This window comes from Enhydra lutris, unplaced genomic scaffold, assembly GCF_002288905.1.
Source record: "Enhydra lutris kenyoni isolate GAN:26980312 unplaced genomic scaffold, ASM228890v2 scaffoldscaffold18, whole genome shotgun sequence".
NCBI lineage: Eukaryota > Metazoa > Chordata > Mammalia > Carnivora > Mustelidae > Enhydra > Enhydra lutris.
The window spans coordinates 34366268-34386293 of NW_019154102.1; the positions used below are offsets into that span (position 1 = coordinate 34366268).

The 20026-nt window shown below is 49.9% G+C and overlaps 1 protein-coding gene across 1 annotated transcript in view; it reads right to left on the reverse strand.

Moving 5' to 3' along the window:
- Window positions 1-1497: 1497 nt before the first annotated feature.
- The window catches only part of LOC111148154 (receptor accessory protein 1), a 102526-nt gene continuing 83997 nt past the window's right edge, over window positions 1498-20026 (reverse strand). The window contains exons 6-7 of the mRNA XM_022504594.1: window positions 13868-14045; window positions 1498-2154 (exon numbers count right to left, since the gene is read on the reverse strand). Of these exons, the coding sequence (XP_022360302.1) occupies window positions 2144-2154; window positions 13868-14045 (189 nt within the window). The 3' untranslated portion in view covers window positions 1498-2143. The remainder of the gene's footprint in view (window positions 2155-13867; window positions 14046-20026) is intronic.

Sequence of the window (20026 nt, forward strand, 5' to 3'; positions counted from 1 at the left end):
AAACTTTACATTGTAAAATGGTGAAAATACAGTTTGTTCACGAAGGATCTCTGCTGCTAAAGGCATTTATTGTTTTGGCAAAAAAAAAAATTTTTTTTTTTGCTAAAAAGCTGCTTAAGTGAAGCTGTTTCTGATAATTCTGGGTACTCCCAACTAACAGGTAAATACATTTAAAGCATATATATTTTTCTTCTGACACTATTCAGTGAGCCTGAAGAAACAGATGTTCTGTCTTCCCTAATGGGTTTAGGTATTGGTGGGTGTGGGGCACAGACAATGAAAAGCCCTCTGAACCAGGAATTTGCTTATAGGTTTGTTTTCCTAAATCCTGTTGTAAATTACAGTCACCTTCAGGGACATTGTGGGAAGAAGGGATTTAAATATGCATATCTGGCAACAACCAACTTCAGGTAAAACCGTTTCTCAGGTGGCTAAGATCCAGCCAGTGTGTCATCAGCCAAGACTACTGACGTGTGTTCGCCGAGCTCAGTAACGCAACAGTCTTGAACCAGGTCTGCTTATAGCTGGTTGACAGTAAGTTCTATGTGGTACATTACACTAATTCTCTAGTCTTCAGAGCATATCTATGAACAAACACAATCCAAGTATTATAAGTGACTGCGTTGTGACCACTGCATGCATTACACTGAAAGAAAACACCAACTCTAAGCACAAATATACAAGTCCTACGTTTAGGCTCAGCTCTCCCAGAGGGGAGGAGCTACCTTGGGCCAAAATGCTACCTAAACCAGATTCTTCTTTTCAGATAAAGTTCTCAGTCTAAGTAGAGAGTCCCCTCAGCAGTGCTCTACTCTACTAAGCGATCCTGGCCTGCATAAGACATCCAGTAAGACACGGAGTGCCCATGAATGCGCGACTTCTCTCACTCACATTCTGCACAAGCCAGGAAGGGAACAGAAGGATGCCGCCCAGGGCGCTGAGCAGCAAGTCAGTCCGTAAAGATCTCAAGCTCTGAAACCTTTCTAGAACCCAGCATTTTGACAGGTGTCTCAGGTGTATTTGATGGCATATCTGAAACATAGCTTTAGGTTTGGTTTGGTTTGGGTTGGGTTGACTGGTTGGCTTTTGCTTAGTGTTCTCTTAATCAAGATGTTCAGGTTACAGGCTCCTCTACCTGGGGAAATAAGTCACAGAACCGGTCACGATGAAGGAGAAACAGTCATTCTTCCAGCACTTTTGGAACACTCAAAACGATTCCCCTCAACAGGCCTGTGAGTTCACATCCCCAGGAAGTTTCACCAAGGGTGAGCCACCTGCCTAAAGCTTTGGTAAATCCCTTGAAATGATTCAGAAGCTCTTAATCCAGAATCCAGGGGGAGACAAGCGTCTTGTGATTTCTCTTATTCTGGGCTGCTCCCCTGGCCTCACTGCATTCATCTCTGTCATTACAATATTGTCTCTTCATGCTAAGCATCTCTGGCGTTTTGGCTAAACATCTGTCTGAAGAAGATGGACCGTCGTCCTGCTGGAAAAGGGATGTTCTACTGGAGTTGTGTTTAGAAGCTTGAGAAGCACATCGGAGACATTCTCTATAATCAAAATAATTTTTACACATCTTGTAGTTTTCTTACATATTAGAACCTCTGGCAGCCCTTGCGAGTCCATCTGATTAAGCCAAAACCGATAAATATGTACATCGTAGTCCAAAGTATTAGTACCAAGAACAAAAAAAAGTTTAAAAAAATCGCTCTGTTTGCATTTACAGGACTAAAAACGAAGTATGCGACAAATAAATTACAAATGTACATCTTGGCGGTGTGAGGGTGATCTCTTATATTTCTAAAAACACACTGCTGACAATCCAATTGTGGAAAATTACTAACCTCAGAAGACTTAAAGGTCACCCCCCTCACACTACCTTTCCCTTTAGCCTCTCCCCAGCAACATAAAGAAAAGGAAAATTAAAGTCTTGCAAGTGGAAGAGGGGAGAGAGAAAAGGCTGTGTCTGTGAGGCTGCATACTCAAAGCACGCCAGCTTGCGGATTTCTACGTTATTAGTGACTAGCTCTTTAAGGCAGAGAAGAAACATTCTGTGGGTCCGGTGCTGTTGGCTCATCTCACTCACGTGGTTTCAGTGGCTGAGGATGAGGTACTTTTCTTCCTAAAGCGGGATCGAAGAACTCTAGGCGGTGCCTGCCAGAGGAAACAGAAAAAGGCATCCCTGAATGTGGCGTAAGCGTGGAAACGTTGGAGGCAAGCACCTGTGTGGGTTTGTGTTGAGACACACGCACACGTGTGTGAGGCAGCCGGCTGGGAATCTGGGAACCGGGTCACATCCCAAGCATCCCATGCTGAGCCAGTTGAGAAGGTAGCGGCCTCCCTCCCACTTCACCCTCTCCTAAGTCCCTGGGTCTCCCTGGTTGCGCAGAAGGATGGCACACACCTTTCTTGTTTCTGCCTTGGGAGAAAAATGATCCTAGCAAGTGACTCAGCACAGAGAAATGCTTCCCCATCTCTTCCCTTGTCTTTGTTCTTTCCTTGAGAAACGAGCCTCATGTTTCCAGGTACGTGCCTAAAATTCCCATCGCCAAGTTCCCAGTCCTTCTTCTGAATGTGAAATACTTGAAAGCATGGCAAGCCCCACAGCAAAGGGAAACACTGTCCTCCACCTCATCTCCCATACAAATGGCTATCAAGGGGGGGAGCCCTCCTTCCATGGAACACATAGATCACAGAAGTTACTTCTACAATGAAAGAAAAGGAAATTTTTGTCCCGGCAGAGCCCTCAAGGCCAGGAGCAGGAAGGGGCGGAGGGCACTAACACAACTGACCCAAGCTACCCCCAACCCCTGTCCCTGTCCACTTCTCTCCAGTCACTTCTTTTTCTATGGCATCCTCTACACCTCTATTCCTTCGTACCTGAAGCCCCTCCCTCCCTTCTCTGTCTTGCTATTTATAGTCCTCTTTAGGACCCAGTTCAAAAGTCCCTCCTGAGCCCATCTCCCCACAGCCCAGACACACAGACGCAGGGTCACTTTCTTTGTTCTCCTAGTGTTCTGCACAAGAGAGGACATGAGAGGACTCTGCCCTGTCTCCCCCCTCCTCACTGAGAACTTTCTGGGGGCACACCCACCTCCATTTCCCAGGAAGTAGCTCAGTGCCCAGAAGGCACACAGAAGGGAGGGAGGGAGGGAGAAAGAGAGACAACCAAGGGGGGGGGGGGGCGGCGGAGATAGAAAGCTCTGGCCTTCCACCTCCTGAGTCCTCAGGACACCTTTTTGATTCGGAAATGTTTACCAGCTGCCTCTGGACACAAAGTAAAAGAAGAATCAGAGAAAACTAACTCGTAGTTAGTTAGCTGTCTCAGGCTGAAGTAAACAGTAAAGCAGCTCGTGCAGCTTTAACAAAACAAAACCCAAATGGCATAAACCCTCAGACCCTACGGCGTTTTGGGCACCTTCCTTGGGAGAACTGAGCCCCTCTCCCCATTACAGGGTGGCCTAGGCTCTGACGGACTGCCCCAACAGAGTCCAAACCCAGAACATCTTTTACCAAAACCTTCAACTTCAAAACTGACCCGTGCGTGCCCCACCCTGGAAAGGACTCTGATGAACTCAGGTTCGCCCAGTGGTAATAACCACAGTCCTAGTCTGAAAGGGGTCCATTGGCCAAGGTGCTCGGGTAGGGGAACATTTCAGTGCATTCCCTCATCTAAGTCTCACGGGGGTCCCTACACTGAGGACAGGGGGCCTCCCAACTTGCCTCAGATGAACGCTCAGACCACAGTATTCAGCAGATGGGGCCCAGGAGAGGAGACGAGAGGGACAGAGAGGAAGATTCGGGAGTCCCTAGTTCTGCCAGCCAGCCCCGTACCTGGGCCCAAGGCTGGCGACTCCCTATCCACATCACAAAGCAAGGCCTCTGAGGCGCTAGGCTTGGCCCTCCGGCTGCCAACACTCCACCCACATCCACAGCAATCAGGTACATTTGGTTTGAGTCTTTTTAGAGGGCTGTGCCGTTCCAGTAAAATTTTCTCAGGATTTGCTTTGTACTAGGCACTATTGCTGTGTCTTGGAGATACAGTGATGAATAGCTTCCGTTAAAAAACGTGTCAAATAACATATTTTCTTCCCCCTAAAACACACATTTGGGTTGCTTTTCATTCACATATCATCTTAGGTTAGTGCTTGCAAATTTTTAAGTTTTATTTTAGGTACTATATCACCTCTCCAATATCTAAATAAAACGAGCAGAGTCTTTTTTTGCCCCTTGGCAAGGATCTGGATGCTACCTAGCGTTCTGTCCTTTTAGTCTGATGGAGAGAGAGGCCCTCGAGAGATGCTGGGGTCCCAAGAGCTGCCACTCCCAGGACCCCAGATCTCCAGGGCAAAGCCCTTGTGCAAACACATGCTCCAGCCCGCAGCCCCAGACCCCTTGTACCTCCAAGGGGATTTCCGTCTTTCGAAGAGCCTTATACTTGTACATGAAATCCAGCAGATCTTCCTCCTCCTCGTCCGAAAATGCCAGTGGGTTTTGGACCTGGTGGGGGTCCCAAGCCTTCACACCACCCTCATTCACATCTCCCTCAACCACTTAATGTCCATTTACAATCTACACAAAGGAGACAAAGTACAGCAGGGAGGGATCAGTGTGGAAAGGAGTGAGGAAGGGCAGGCAAGGTCAAGGTTAGGTACACCACACCACAAGCCTGTTAGGACAGCCAAGGTCCCCGGTGTGTGAAGCAGGAGCCCGCATCCTCTGGGCCTCCCTGCAGGGCAGTCCTGGGCTATGAGCGTGCCGCTAGAAACTGGCAGGCACCATGCACAGGAAGAAGCAGAAGTTCCAGAACCTACTGGATAAGCTGCCAAGGAATGTGGGGGAATTGCTGCCCTGACAGAAGGAGAACACTGCCTTAGCCGAGAGGTCCAACCCTGCTGCTGAGACCTGTGACACCACACCAAAGGGTACTCAGGGAAAGAACGTCCTCTAGAATGGATAAATGCCGTGACGGTAGAGGGGCCTGGAGGCTTCCTCTAGTCCACGGACAAGCTGTGTTGACAGTGCATTATACTTGCATGTTCAGCTCCAAGCCTTTTTTGAGACAGGATGTCAAATGCCAGGAAGCCTTCAGGGAGAACCTGAAGCAAAGTTACATAGATTGTTTTCCTTTCAAAGGCCAAGTCCCAGAGAAGCAAAGATGCCCAGTGGAAAGAAAATCGAGGAATACTCTTCCCCCCACAAGACAGCAAGATTCCTGTTTTAGTCTACCTTGATTAAATCCACAAGTAAAATTCCAGAATTAATTCAGGTCATTGAATGCGTAGTGTTTTTTTTAAATGTTCAATTCTTTTTTTTTTTTTTTTTTATTTGACAGACAGAGATCACAAGCAGGCAGAGAGGAAGGCAGAGAGACAGGAGGAAGCAGGCTCCCTGCTGAGCAGAGAGCCCGATGCGGGACTCGATCCTAGGACTCCGAGATCATGACCTGAGCCGAAGGCAGCGGCTTAACCCACTGAGCCACCCAGGCGCCCCTAAATGTTCAATTCTTAAACATATTCCATGTCATATGGCCAGGTGGTCAGCACATACCCAGCTTATCTGACACTCAAAGAGATAGCTTTCTATGATCCATATATTGTTTTTACTTAGAAACACAGATTGTAGACGTAGGGAGCCCTCAGATCATCTGGTCAACCACCCCATGGCCTGCGGAAAGAAAACGGAACTCCTTCTGGAACGCCCTGCTACTGTTCCTAAAAACACAGTGAGCCCCCAGATGTGTTCTCCCCATCAACAGGGGACTCACTAGACTATAACACAGCACCCAACTTAACCAGGTGTGGGTTAAACAAAAATGACAACAGACCCTAACCTTGACCGGGTTTTCCAGGCACTGCTGCTGGACTCCCCAACAGCCATCAGGAGGCAGCACGAGAGCTAGCTGTCTTAACTGTCAGTCGCAAAGTAGACCTGTAGGCTGGGAATGGCCTGCTCTGACAGCGAGCCCCTTGGTAAGGGCCAAGATTTCGATCATTAATCTTCCTTTGAGTTTTTTGCTCTGTGCATCCCCCAACCCCAGGGATGGGGTGGGTGGGTTTAGGTTATCCTCTGGTTCCACCCTAGGTGGAATCCGGAAGTCATCTGGGAGCCTCATCTCATCTCAAGTCAGACCTTGACACCATCACAGAGAAATTCCTTCTGGACACAGATAGCCCTTGTCTGATGGGAGGGAAAAGAAACAGGCCTTCCTAGAGCACGAAGTCCTTGGACTAGGGCAGAAACCACAGACACAGCCTGGTCAGCTCAGCCCCAGTGCAAAACTGCATCCTGGGAGTGGGCTTGGGGACTGGTTTGAATCCGTGTCTCTGTTCCCTCCAAATCTTGGTCCAGGGCTTTCCCTGTGCTGACGCTATCCACTCCTTAATAGTCTGATCACTTCCAGAGACGAACTCTGGGCGGGGAGAGTGACTCTCATGCAAGTTCATGGCCACAGCCACCACGTCCAAACCTCAGGTGATGGCGGCCAAGGCCCTGAGCCAGCAGAGCCAGCAGAGCGGCTGTCCTATTGCCCAAGGCTGGGTGGCCTAGAGGGAAGTGCAGGAGCCCCTGCTGTCTGCCCCAGTCTCACGACATTCCATATTAGCAAATGTGTCAGCCGGACTAAGAAGGCTGGGGAGCGGCCCCACCTCCTCTCTCTGTGGGGCAGGCAGGGAGGCCAGAGTAGATGCATCTGCACTGAGCCAGAGGCCCTTCTCCCCGCCCCCCCACCCCCGCTCCCATAGTGCCAAACAACCCCCAGGTTAGCGAACACATCCCACACAGCACACATTAGCAGGTGCCATTAATGGAAGTCAGCAAATGTGTTGCAGAAGAGCACACCCATCTGGAACACTTACATCCGCGTCCCCGACGGCCACCGAGGAGAGAGAAAACAAGATTCTGTTAGGGAAAAGGTCTTCAGGGATGAAACTCACACACGTGTGAGCATGCATGCCTGTGGACAGGTGCAAGCCTGGACACACACTCCCTCCCTTCTCACGCTCTAAACCTCGGACAGCTCCTGCTGCTGGAGGAAACTTGCAGCCCAGGCCACACTCCAGGCCAATGCAATTCTCTCTCTCTTTCAAAAGGGTGAATAAAAGACATGACTTTGCTTTTTAAAATGATGTCCCATGCACTTGATTTTTTTTTTTTAAGAAAAAAGTATGTCTCTATGACTAATTCTGAGCGGTAATACAGACTTGAGTTTTATATTACATCGAGGCAGGTAGAGAGAAGAGGGAGGAGAAAGAGCAGCCAGGCAGGAAGGAGAGGAAAAAATAATAAAAACAAGGAGAGGGAGGAGGAGACCTGTGCCAGAAACAGCAGGAAATCGACTGACAGGGGCAGAAATGGAGCTGAAGTGGGGAGAGAATGTTCTACTGGGGTCTGAGATGCACAGAGGAAAATCATCTCAAGGGACCAGGAGGGGCCCTCTGACCGGAGTGTCTGTGATCCCCTGAAATCCTCTCCCACAGCGTCACTGGCTGGAGCTAGCCTCCACCTCCCCCAACACCATTTGCTGACTCTTCCCACCCGGCACCCTTCACTTGCAGAGATGGCCACACTTTATGGAGGAGGGGACAGAGACCTGCACAGCTCAGGGACTTTCCCACCAGCACAGAGGGCCTGGTTTAGACCAACCTGTTTCCTTGCGAGCAGACCCTGGGGAGACTTGGAGGTGTGGGGGAGAATTCTGGGGCACTGGGTGTTAAAGGGCTCGAGAAAGGGAGGGCTGCGGCAAAGTCCCAGATCATAGCTCTGAGCAGAGTCACCCCAGCCCGAGGCCCCACCGAGCCTGGCCCGCTACGCAGTCCCCAACACCCCCATTCCCGTAGGTCCTGGGGAGAGAAACTTGACTAAATCCCTACAGTCGACTGAAATTCTATTTCAATACACTGGAAATGCAGCCTCTGATTTGGAAGCCATCAGCGGTCACGAAAAGGTGAGGGCATCCCAGGCAATAGCACAAAGCAGTCCCATGAGGAAGGAATGGAGAAGGCAGCTATCTTCTCCCCAGTCCCCCAAGGAGTAATATGCCAGAATTAGAGGCTTTCAGAATGGCTCACAGAATTTATGAACTCAAAACTGGTGAGTGGTTAGAAATAACCACAGTCGCCTGGGGTTGCTGGGACCTCAAGATCGCCATGAAAGAGTATGTCCACTAGGTCCAAGCACTAGCCTCTAGCACTGCAATGCAATTTTCCTTCATAAAACTGAGATATAACTGACATATAACATGTTAGGTTTAGGTGTACAACATAATCATTTGCGATATATATATATATATATATATGCATATATATATATATGCGTGTGTGTATATACGTATATACGTATGTGTCTGTTTCTGATGTGGACTGGGGGGCCTCTGAGGCATGCAGAGCTGGTCAGAGTTAGACCCCTGGCTAGGACACCGGTCTCCACTGTTCTCCTGCTCAGAACTCTTTTGACTGTCAGTTCGCACTAGGTTTATGGTCTCCAAAACCCCCAGGTTTTACACGGACTTTCAAAAGCCTTAGAGAAATCTTACAAATGAAGAAATGAAGGGAAAACAGGACACTTCCTAAAACCAGTTCACGCCCTCTGTTCTCACCACTATGGGAGGCATGGCCATGCCTTGGCTACCCCAGCACTGGGAGCACAGGCAGTAGGGAGGACCGTGCTTGCCTCCTCCTCCCCTCATGTCAGCTAGACGCTGTAGGCCCGGTGGTCTTTTGCCTTGGAGCCAAAGGCAGCTCCTCCATGGGGTACACCCTCCATGTGTACACCCTCCCCATGTACAAGGGGAGCTGAGCTGGTCTAGCACCACGGCCAGTCCCTCACGTGTCTACTCAGGGTCAGGGAGACACCAGGAGCAGGTCAGGAGAGAACACGTCCAACCACGGGGCGGCCACGGCTGCATCAAGCCATCACTTGCTCACAGGAAAGGCAGGAGCACGAGTCCCTGTCCAGGACTGGGGAACCCTGTTTTCCTCCCTGCTCCTGGAGGTTTCCTGGCTGCTCCGGGCTGAAATACAAAGCCTTTTCACGGACATTTTCACAACCACGCAGTGAGATGGGGAGGTAGGATCTTTCTATTTTACCAAGGGGAAATCAAGGCTCAGCGTGGTTAGGTGGTTCACGCATGGTTACACAGCTAGTAAGCGGCAAAGCAGGGCCAGGGCTCCCCTGGCTGCACCTGGACCGAGACCCCTGGAGGTACGGGGATCTGTCACTTCCAAGGACCGGGGTAAGTTCCTGTGTCCTCATCACAGAGCACCAGGAAATACGGCCCTGCAGTGGTCTCAGAAGATCTCTACACATTCTTTGATACACCTCCCTTTAAGAGGTGGAGATTAATTCCCCTCCCCTTGAGTGGGGGCTGGACCTAATGACTCTCTCCCAACAAACAAAAGAAGGCAGAGGTGGTGGCGTGTGACTTCAAAGACTAGGTCCTAAAACCTACTGCAACCTCCCGAGTGTCCTTTCTCTACTGGATCACTCACTCCAGGTGAAGCCAGCTGCTATGTTGTAAGGACGCTCAGGCAGCCCCAGAGAGACCCATGTGGTAAGGACCCGAGCCTGCAGCCGGAAGCCACGAGAGAGCCATCTTAGAAGCAGATCCTCAAAGCTCAGTCAAGCCTTCGGATGACCAAGCCCCTGCCAGTATCCTGACTACAACTCTTCATAGACCCTGACCCGGAACCCCCCCAGTTCAGCTGCTCCTGAATTCCGAGCCTGCACACACTGTAAGATAACACAGGTTTGTTATTTCAGGGAGTTAACCACCTGAATTCCCCACAGACTGTGCAGCTGGAAGGGAGCCCCAGGGTTAGGCGCCAGCTTCTGGTTAGAACCTCCGCCTCCGGCGAGAGCCCAGCACGCTGCACAGAGGCTGGCTGCTTACTCACCTTTCCGGGTCCTGCAGGTGGAGCAGCAGGTACACACTGTGGGGATGGGGGACATCATCAGTGATACCCCGCACTTGACAGGAACCAGCCCCAGGCAAGCGGGGAGGCCCCAGTGGGTTCAATATAGGGGTCCCAGGACTGTGGGTCTCTGTAGAGACACCAAGGTTGGGGGAGGAGATCATACCAGATTCCGCTTCTTCTCAGGGGCTAAAAAATACCCGTGCCTGGCCCACAGAGGTCTGTCCTTAAATCCTCCAAAAAATAATTGCCACTGCACCTGCCCCCACATCCCTGCTCTGGATTCCTTCCAGTTCAGAATGGCCTCCAGGAAACCTTCTCAGACTGACCTCTGGCTCTCCGGAGTGCTTAGGGTCAGTCACTTGGCTGTTGCTATGCAAACTCCACTGGTCTTGGTGCCCATCTGGGCCTTGGTATACAGTAGGTGCTTACTAAATACATGCTGTGTCTCCAAAATCATGGAAGGCAAGGATCACTCTTTCAACACCCTCTGCACCCTTCCTGGGGTTCAATGCCAAGCTTTCAAAAAATGGTGTCTAACAAAATTCTGTAGGGAGGGCAATATGTTCCTGGAAAGTCTGTATTATTATTTCACACCAGGGATATGTATTTTTATTTTACACACACTGTTCCATAATATCTCACTCTGTTTTGTCCTTTTTTCACTAGGCATCATGTTTTTGAGATCCGCCTGGATGAACATTGAGACCACTGCCTCCCACAGCTGCGCACATCTCCATGGGGTCCAGCCACCGCCTCTTACCTGTCCGCTGTTAGGCTGCCTTCAACAGCTGTCCAGGCTTCGCAAATTCTCCTGTTTGCTCTCCTCCCAACCCTAAGACATAGGCTGAATAGGGATTATGGTACCCTTTCTCCAGAGGAGAGCACTGGAGGGAACTGTGCTCGCTTCCATGCCTAGGTCGAATTCTGTAGTAGTGACTGCCTGGGGTATCATTCCGAGAAAGGGTCGGAGGCCCAATGCGAACAATGTGGAAAGTGCCTAAGGATGCCTGCCTTGCTCACACTATGTCTGCTGCAGGCCCACGGTCGCCCTGCCGGAATGGGAGCCCAGACACCAGCCCCACCCGACCACGCCCAGTGTCCAAGGCCCACAAGGCCAGGAGGGAGGAACACCAGCCCTTTGTAGCTGGGCCTCCTCTGCCAGACTTCCTTCCAGGCACCTCGATCCCCAACTGCTCCCGGGCCTCTGATCTGGGTGCTTTAGTGGCATGCCCAGGCCCCGGGTCATCTTTCACCTGTCTCTCTTCCCGAGAGGACTTTTATTTTAGGCCCCAGGACAGCTGGAGCGAGTGCCACATGGTCCCTGCCCTTCCTGCTGGGTCAGCACCTCCCTCCTCTGCCCCCTGGAATTACAGGTGCTGTGGCCGAGGGGAGCAGCAGGAAGAGCAGGCGGCATCCTGTGGTAGCATCGCAGGTTCTCTGCTTCTCCGGGAGCTCCGAGGGCTCAGCCCGAGGCCCGGCATGCCACAGAGTGTGTCAGAGCTAATGGGAGGCGGCAGGACCAGCACAGAGACAGAGCATCCCAAACCCGTGTCTATCTAGTGCTGGTCTGGGAAAACGGTGGAAGCCAGGCACATGCTTCCCATTGCCTTCTGACCTTACCAGACTTCTCCCTTTCCCACGTTCTGAGGCTGCCCTGAATCATCCACCAAGGAACAGTCTAGGCAGGACGCCTCGATCGGGTCCTGGGTGGCCTTGGCACCATACATGACCTCTCTGAACATACTTCCTCTACTTGGTTCACTTTATAATGACAACATAGAATCTTAGAGGGCGAAGGACTGTGGGGCTGCTGAGGCCCACCTGCTGGCCACAGCAGGAAGACCTCCTTAGAGCCTCAGTACATGACCATCCAGCTTTGGTTTGGCTCCTTCCAATTTTCAGGGACCTCTCAAGGCAGCTCATTTGTCTCCTGGACACTTTCCCATTAGAAAGCGTTTTCATGGGTGGGTTAGATAACAACAGAAACAATAGAAGCTACTACATAAAATGCCAGGCATGATCCTAAGCACTCTTGCACGGATTATCTTGTTTGAATCCTCAAGACACCCCTACAAATGGGTATTGTCATCCCGTGTGTACAGATAGGGAACCTGAGCCCAGGTCATACAGGTAGTAAGCAGCTGCCCCCTTGGGACTTTATCAACTTTATCCCATTGGTTCTTGCTCCGTCCTCTGAGCCTCCCAGAACTGGGGCCCATTTTTCTTCCAAATAACAGTTCACATTGAGGTTCTATAGCCCATGAGCTTACCGAAGGTGGAGGTGACCCCTAATTCCAGTTTCTAGCCCTATTTCTGAGACAATGCCCAGTAGGTCAGAAGCTGGAGATGCTCAAGGACACCTAGATGGTGGAGGGGTGAGCACCTGGAGGGCACTGGCCCAGGAGTCAGGAGACCCCGGAGAACGCCAGTCAGTGGGTTACCCTGGATACCGTTCCCTTCCCTGGGCCTCTGTCTCTTCATCGGTAAAATCCGAAGCTCAGACTGAACCATCCTGAGGTCCCTGCCTGCCTGGCCTTCTGGGATTCCGTTCTGAACTCTCCTGGGGGAGGGTTCACTTAGGAGATAACCCCCGACCCAAGATGATCCTCACCTCTACAGCCAAGCTTCAACTTTCCCAACACCGCCGGAGTTAAACCATCTTCCCTCCAAGAAAAACAGTCTTCACACCTGGGGCCAGGGTAAAGTGGACTATTCCTCAGAAGGGAGGAAATTGATGGACACCGGGCTCTGAGCTGTTCCCCTCTTCCTGGCAGGGCACGTGAGTCTTTATTCCTAGGGCAGCCACAGGGCCCCTTTGTTCCCAAACCTGTCCATGACCCCCAAAGTCAGGCGGGGTCCCTGAGGCTTGGGCTGCACCTCACAGCACAGGGTCAGGGCCCCTCTCTGTGTTCAAGAGCAGGGCTGCTACCAGGCACATGTCACAGACAGGCTCCAAAAGGGTGGTCCGATTCCCATCTGCGAGGCTGGATTTCCCACCAAGGGTGAGGAGTTGAGCTGGCAATCCAGGACTGGCCCCTGTACCCTCTTCACCATTAACCCGGCCGTGCTCAGCCCCCGAGAGTCAAGGACCCTGGAAGCTCTCCAAGGAATGGTTTGGAAGATGTGAGTCCTGGCCCAGCACCCTACCCCCTCATAAGCCCCCAAACTACACCCCCCCCATAAGCCTGAAACCCACTAATGGGTCAGACACCCGTGGGTCCCAAATTTGGCTGTACCTCAACACCATCACATATGTGAGTCTCATCCCAGACTCACTGACCCCTCCGGGCATGGGCACAGGGCTCTGCATGTTTAACAGGGCCCCGAGGTCAATGCTAATACAAGCATCCTGAGACACTGGGGATACAGGTGGGGTTTCCCTAAAGCCATGGCCTCTGCAGGAATCAGACCTCGGAGCTAGTGTGGCCCTTGGCACATAGTGGCTGAGGGTGTGCGTGGTGAATGGGGGCTCAGGGCTGGGAGGAGATGGTGGAGTGAGGGAGTACAGGAGACATTCAGGCAGGGAAAAGGGACCACAGGAGCCGTAAGCCCTGGAAGAGAAATTCAGGTGCAGGTAAGCCCTCCTGGGAGTGTGGGGTCAGAGAGGAAAAGAGGGAAGAAAGCTGCCTTGGCCGAGGGCCAGCTGTGCCCATGGCTTCCAGGCTTGGTTCAGGCACTATTCCCCAACCACCCCCAGACCCTCAGATCATCAGATGGAGCAGGCAAGACCCTTTGGTGCAGGCAGTCTAATCCTTTCCCCTGATCAGAGTCCCCAGGCCAGCCTCCCATGCTGGCCTGAGTGGTGCTCTGCTTCTCAGCCGGCCTGGAATGATCTGATGGACATCTGTGTGCATGGCAATGCCGCGTTATATGCCACGTGGTGTGGACTGGGCCACTGGCAACAAAAGCAAGACCTATGAACTGGAAAGGGGGAAGAGGGAAATGACACCTACCTGAGCTGCTAGCACTCTCAGAAGCGCTCCTGGACATCTTGGGCTGGCCGTGTTTGCCGGTGGCTCGCCCGGACCCCGGTGTGGGCGGGCTGGAGGGAGCAGGGGCACCGTCACCCCTGATGGTGGTGAGGTCCTGCATGCTGAAGCTGCGAAGTCTCTCTGATAAGGCACCCTGCCCCTGGAGACAACATAGAAAGGGGCCCAGGTCAGAGGCCTGCCCCATACAGCACAGGCTGCGGGGCAGGGGGCAGGCAGACACCACACAGGGGGCTTCTGGCAGTCAGCCAGGTGGAACTCAAGAGCTGGAAGGACTGCAGAGGGCCCGGGGCCGGGTGTACTTGCTGGAAGCACCGAGAGGGTCAAGGTCTAGAATGTTCCAGGGCCTTCTGTGGGTCCCAGCAATTGTTCCTCTGGCTCCAGGCTCCTTCCTCTCCTTTAGACGCCCACATCACAGGGTGAGCCAGAGCCAGAGCCAGACTCACTCTGGGCTGAAGAAAGGACGGCTGCCTGCCGTTGCTGCTTCTCTGGCCTTAACATGAATAAAAATCCCTACATAGCCACATTTTGCTCAGTTCCCAGGACACAAGAATCCAGTCAGAAAGAGCAAAACCTAATATTCTGTGTGCTCGGGCCTTCCTCTTTTCCAAGGAAATAAAATTCAGCCAGTGTTTTTTTTTTTTTTAAATGTTTGACAATAGCGATTTATCTGTTCCTGTTGCTGTTTATGAGGCGCATTTCCTTCTACTCTAGCATCTGAGCTTCATAAAATACACAAAAGGTAATAAATCAGGAAGGGGGGAAAATGATATTTAAAAAAAAAAAAAGCCCTGCTGACTATAACCATTTCATATTCTGAGAGAGTCACAGAATTCATCTCAGGGGAAAATTGTTCTTTTGTTTAGGAAAGCAAGATCAATCCATTATATTTAAGAAAGGGAAGGTCCTTGCTGTCTGGATGAGAGAATCTGTGTCAGAATGGAAAGGATCACAGCGAAGGCTCAGGGAGAGCGGTATTGCCCCAGGGTAGCCTCAGGGGCTGGAGAGGGAGCTTGTGTTTGGGGGAGAAGGACCTGAGAGGGAGGCCAGGGTCTGGTAGGAGACTGGGGTTGTTGAGAATGGGGTTGGGATTTGAAGAGAAGGAGATGGGCCAGTAACCACTAGGCAAATGGATGAAGCTTGGCGTCGTCAGAAATACTGGAGGGCCTGTAGACTTCCCACAGAGGCAAGGGACAGCAGGGGATGGGGGAGGACATATTCTATTTGGATAAGGAAGGAAAGAGTGGTTCTAGAGGGCTGGAGGCCTTGCGGACAATAAGGCACAACAGATGGAACAGAACCAACAAATAAGCACAAAATCAGTGGGAACAGCTAACGAGAAGGTTCTGGTTTGGGGGCGGGATGGATGAAACAAACAGGGACCACAACGGCTTAGTGGGATGCTTTCAACATTGCAGAGGGTTTGGAGGACTTTTTTCATTTCAGTTGAGGAGAATAAAGGAAAAAAAAAAAAGGCAATGAAAACAGCCAGCAAAGCAGAGCAGTCCATACAAGTGACTAGTCAAAGAGCCAGTTAGAAAAAGGAGCAAAAGCAGAATGAGTTCGTTAGAGTGAAGGGGGGAAACAAAAGGATCTTGCAGACAGGTCTAGAAGAAATGTCAGAGTAAAACAATGCACATGAAAATATGAAAAAGACCAGTTCTCAACCTACCAAAGATATAAAAACATCTCTAGGTAATTAACAACAAAATAGAAAACTATTTTAATAATCAAATAAAATTAGAACTGTATATCCAGGCAAAGGGGAGTCTGATGTTAAAAAGAGATGGAGGGGCGCCTGGGTGGCTCAGTGGGTTAAAGCCTCTGCCTTCAGCTCAGGTTGTGATCCCAGGGTCCTGGGATCGAGCCCCGCATAGGGGCTCTCTGCTCAGCGGGGAGCCTGCTTCCTCCACTCTCTCTGCCTGTCTCTCTACCTACTTGTGATCTCTATCTGTCAAATGAATAAATAAAAAAAAAAAAAAAGAGAGAGATGGAAATTCGCCTGTTAGCCTCAGATACCACTCTGTATAATGGCGGCCAAGGGGTCGAGGGCTCACCTTCTAGACATGAACAACTGGGTGGTCTGCGCCATGAAAACCAGGTGGGACTAGCTGCCCAGTATAATCCCCTCCAAGAGCTATCAGCCAAAAATCCACGATTATTTCACCTGGAAACATTTTAGGTGACATCCAGAACTCAGAAGAAATGAGAGGACTGAAGAACAAAAATTGATTCTGAAAAGAAGGGGGGAAATATTGCTACGGACAATGCCATAATTCAGTGTTAGTTTCATGCCCAGGAAGACCATTCACTGGCTCACATTCAGTCTTCCTCCATTCAGTTACTCTTGTCCAACAAGAAACAATTTATCAAGGACGTTCTCTGGGCAAGATGCTGTGCTAGGTGTTATTAGGAAACACCAACAATACAGCTCGATTTTGGACGAAATATAAAAAGACAAATGTACAAATAACCACACAGAGCTGCCAGACCAGAAGATATAGAAATCGAGGGTGAAGAGCAAAAGGGTTCTAGAGTCAGACCTAGAGTCAAATTACAGTCCTATCACAGATTGCTGGGTGACCTTAATCTCTCCGCACCTCAATATTCTCCTCCACCAAGGAGCATCCACATGGCGGGATATGGGGAGGGTTACATGAGATTATGCCCATACAATATCCCTTACAAAGTCCAATGCCAAGTAAGTGTTCAAAAAATACCAGTTATGATCATGGTGATGACGACGGTGTTCATGATGATACTGCCTCCTGTAACACACAAATTGCTGTTGGAATAAAAAAATGAAAAGACTACACCTGACCAAAAGGAAACAGGGGGCTTCATGACCCCAAGCCCAAATAAATGGCCAGGGACGAACTCCATCAATGTGTCTGCCAGCTCTTGCAAATGCTCAGCAACCTATCTGAGAGCAGGCAGAGCAGGCACCATACATGGCCTCTTCGGCAAAGCAGTGGATTCCACTCCCAGAAGCCAGCCAACCTAGCTCCAATATCACTAGCATCATGAAGACTGGAAGTGGCAGAGGTTAGCAAAGAAAAGGGGTAATAATAGCTCTGTATCAACATAGTCCTGACTCAGGCAAAATCAGAGCGGCATGGATTCAAGGATCTCGAAAACAAATCAGCCTTTATCTGTCAAACCAATCTGAGATGGTTAGAATTGATATGGCCCTCTCATTTGTAAACCTCTCAGCCCTGCTCAGACTCCTCTCCAAACCTCATTCCCATTCATTTTCCACAAACCCTAATCCACCCTGCCACTTGGGCTCTGCTCTGGAGAAACTCCATTTTATTATTCTGGGAACAGCCAAGAGTTGTTCACTGGTATTCTGCAAAATTGGGTTCCCTATTTTGGGAAAATTAAGTTGGATCCCCTAAGTTTGTTAAAGCTTAATAACCAGGGGCGCCTGGGTGGCTCAGTTGGTTGAGTGATTGCCTTCGGTTCAGGTCATGATCCCAGAGTTCCAGGATTGAGCCCCACATTGGGCTCCCTTGCTCAGCGGGCGGGGGGGGGGGATGTCATCGTCTGCTTCTCCCTCTGCTGTTCCCCCTCTCATGCTCTCTCTCTATCTCTCTCATTCTCTCTCTCAAAAAATAAAATCTTTTTAAAAAAAAGGCTTAATACCATATTTTCCATAATTCAATGAGCCATATTACCATATTAAAGCCTCTGAGAAGTCCTACAGTGTTTTAGGTTAACTCACTGTATCTCAAATGAATTTGCCCACAGTGGGGTATACTGTTAGTTGGCCATCCAAAAATCATCCCCCACCCCATTCTTGACATGGTGAAAAAATACCCAGATTCCCCAATCTCCCTCGTAACGATGGATGGCTATATGATCCAATTCTGCCCAATGGAAGGAGAAATCTGCTAAGGAATTTCTGGGAGAGGAACTTTTTCTTGCTAAGAGAAGAAAGGCCCAACCCTGCTCCCTGTTTTCTGCCTCTGAGCCTGGTGGAGGGGCCATTTTGTGAATAAGAGACTCACAGAAACATCCATCCAGAGCCTCAACATCACTCCCTCACCAGAATAATGACAGCCCTCTCTTACACCCAGACTTCTTGTAAATGATTTTCATCAATTTCAAGACGTATATTCTTTTTTCATCACTGATACAGGGGTGTGTCTTACAATTATCGTTGCCTTGACATCACTGTCATTGCCTACATAGGAATGCACTTGGTTGTCATTCCCCAGCGCATGGACTGGACACCCGAACTGAACTGAGTGTCCAACTCACAAACCATCAAGAACCACCCAAAGAAGAAATATGGGTCCCAGTTGTCTGAAGCACATTCCACAGAGACCTCTGGTAAGATCAAGAAAGTGACAGCATCCAACCTGGCAGAATGGGTAGCAGCAGCACGGATATAAGTCCCAGAGACAAGAGCTCTGAATCACCAGTGCTCCGGAAGGCAGAGAGTGATATGGCGTGGTCGTAAATGGATACAGAGTTGCTCAGGGGAAAAGTGATTCAGAGGAGTCAGACTCAGAAAGTGAAAAAGTGAGGTTAGGAAGACCTCAACCAATTGATCATGCTTATATGTTCCTTTTAATGTGTGTACAAAAGTGACGCACGAAGATTCAATGTCCAAACAAGTCTAAGAGAGTCCTTTGGATAAGTAGAAGTAAAAAGCTTTCTGTCCTAATTTAATTGACGATAAGTTCTTCCTTATAAGACAACAATGTATCTTAGAAACCCAGCATTTTAAGCTTAACGCAATATGGCTGCACGTCTCCAGAAAGTTTTCTCTGACCAGCTCAAGCTCCCTGACTGGGCGCTCAGGGCAGTCTGGGATTTTCTGTAGCACCCCACACAATTATATTTAACTACTGCTATTGTTTGTGGGTTTGTCTTGTCCTCCAGACTGTTTTATTTACTAGTACAGCCTTGGTGTTTGTCACCGTGATACACATTAGGGGTCAAGGAGCTGAATGAAGGAACATGCAGCCGTTTACCCAGCAATCCCCTCGGTAAGGGGCAGCAACAGGAAATCCCCGCCTCCACCCAGTGCATGGGCTCAAGGGGTCACGGTCCCGCCCCTGAAGGAGCCCCCTGTGGGCAGGGACTCTAGCTCTGTCCTCAAGGAGTATAGGAGAAATGCTGGAGGGCTGGAGGGTCCAAAGGACAGAGAGGCCAAGCTCCCCACAGGAGACTTCACGTGAGCTGGCCTTGGAGGACATGCGTGGGTGAAGATGTGGGCCAAGTGGTAGAAGTAGATTTCTTAGTCAGCCACCACTCCGAGCTGCCACTTCATTCCGTGCCAGAGGAGATGCTAAGGACACAAGGGTACCACCTTCACACTGGGTTAGTGCCTAAATGAACGCTTTGGTGGAAGGGCCTGCTAAAAGGTCACAGGTTTCTTCCAGAACAGCTGGTGGGTGGAGGACAGGGGCAGGGTGTGACCTACTCTTTACTGCATGCCCTCTTTTGTGCTTTTAGGACTTTATACCATAAACGTGTATTACCTTGAAGAAATCATTACCATTTCATTTTCAGAAACACAGAACTTTCCCAAGTTTGCCTTGAGGATCCCATTTTTGTAAATACAGGGCTTGCAGGATGCTGACAAATGCCATCTAGACCAAAAAAGAATGACACGGAACTTTTTTTTTTTTTTTTTAAATAAACAAATGAGAACAGAGAAAGAAGAAGTGGTGGCTCTAGACACTGCAATGCATTCACTGTCCAGCTCCGAGAGCCTAGGCTCAACTCTGCTATGAGGGGCCTTGACCAAGCCATGTTGGTCCTTCTCAGCCTTGCAACCTCATTGGGAAGTTAAAACACCAAACAAGACTCCCTTCAAACTGGAAAACTCTGAGTTCAAGAATCTATGACCCTCTTCTGTGGCTCATTAGCTGGCTCTGATTGCAATTCCAAAATAAGGGTTTCTAGAATTATTTGAAAATCTCTAAAATAAATGTTGGGTCTCCCATGGTAACTCTGATGGTGGAATAGAGTCTAGTGTGTATGTGTGTGTGTTGTTTAAAGTCCTGTATCAATTTCCTCCCCAGCCCACACTCAGTTCAGAATATGAGCCGTAGAAAAGCTTAGAATGCCGGAGCCCTTTCATGAACTAAGGTCAGCCTACTCTGAGTA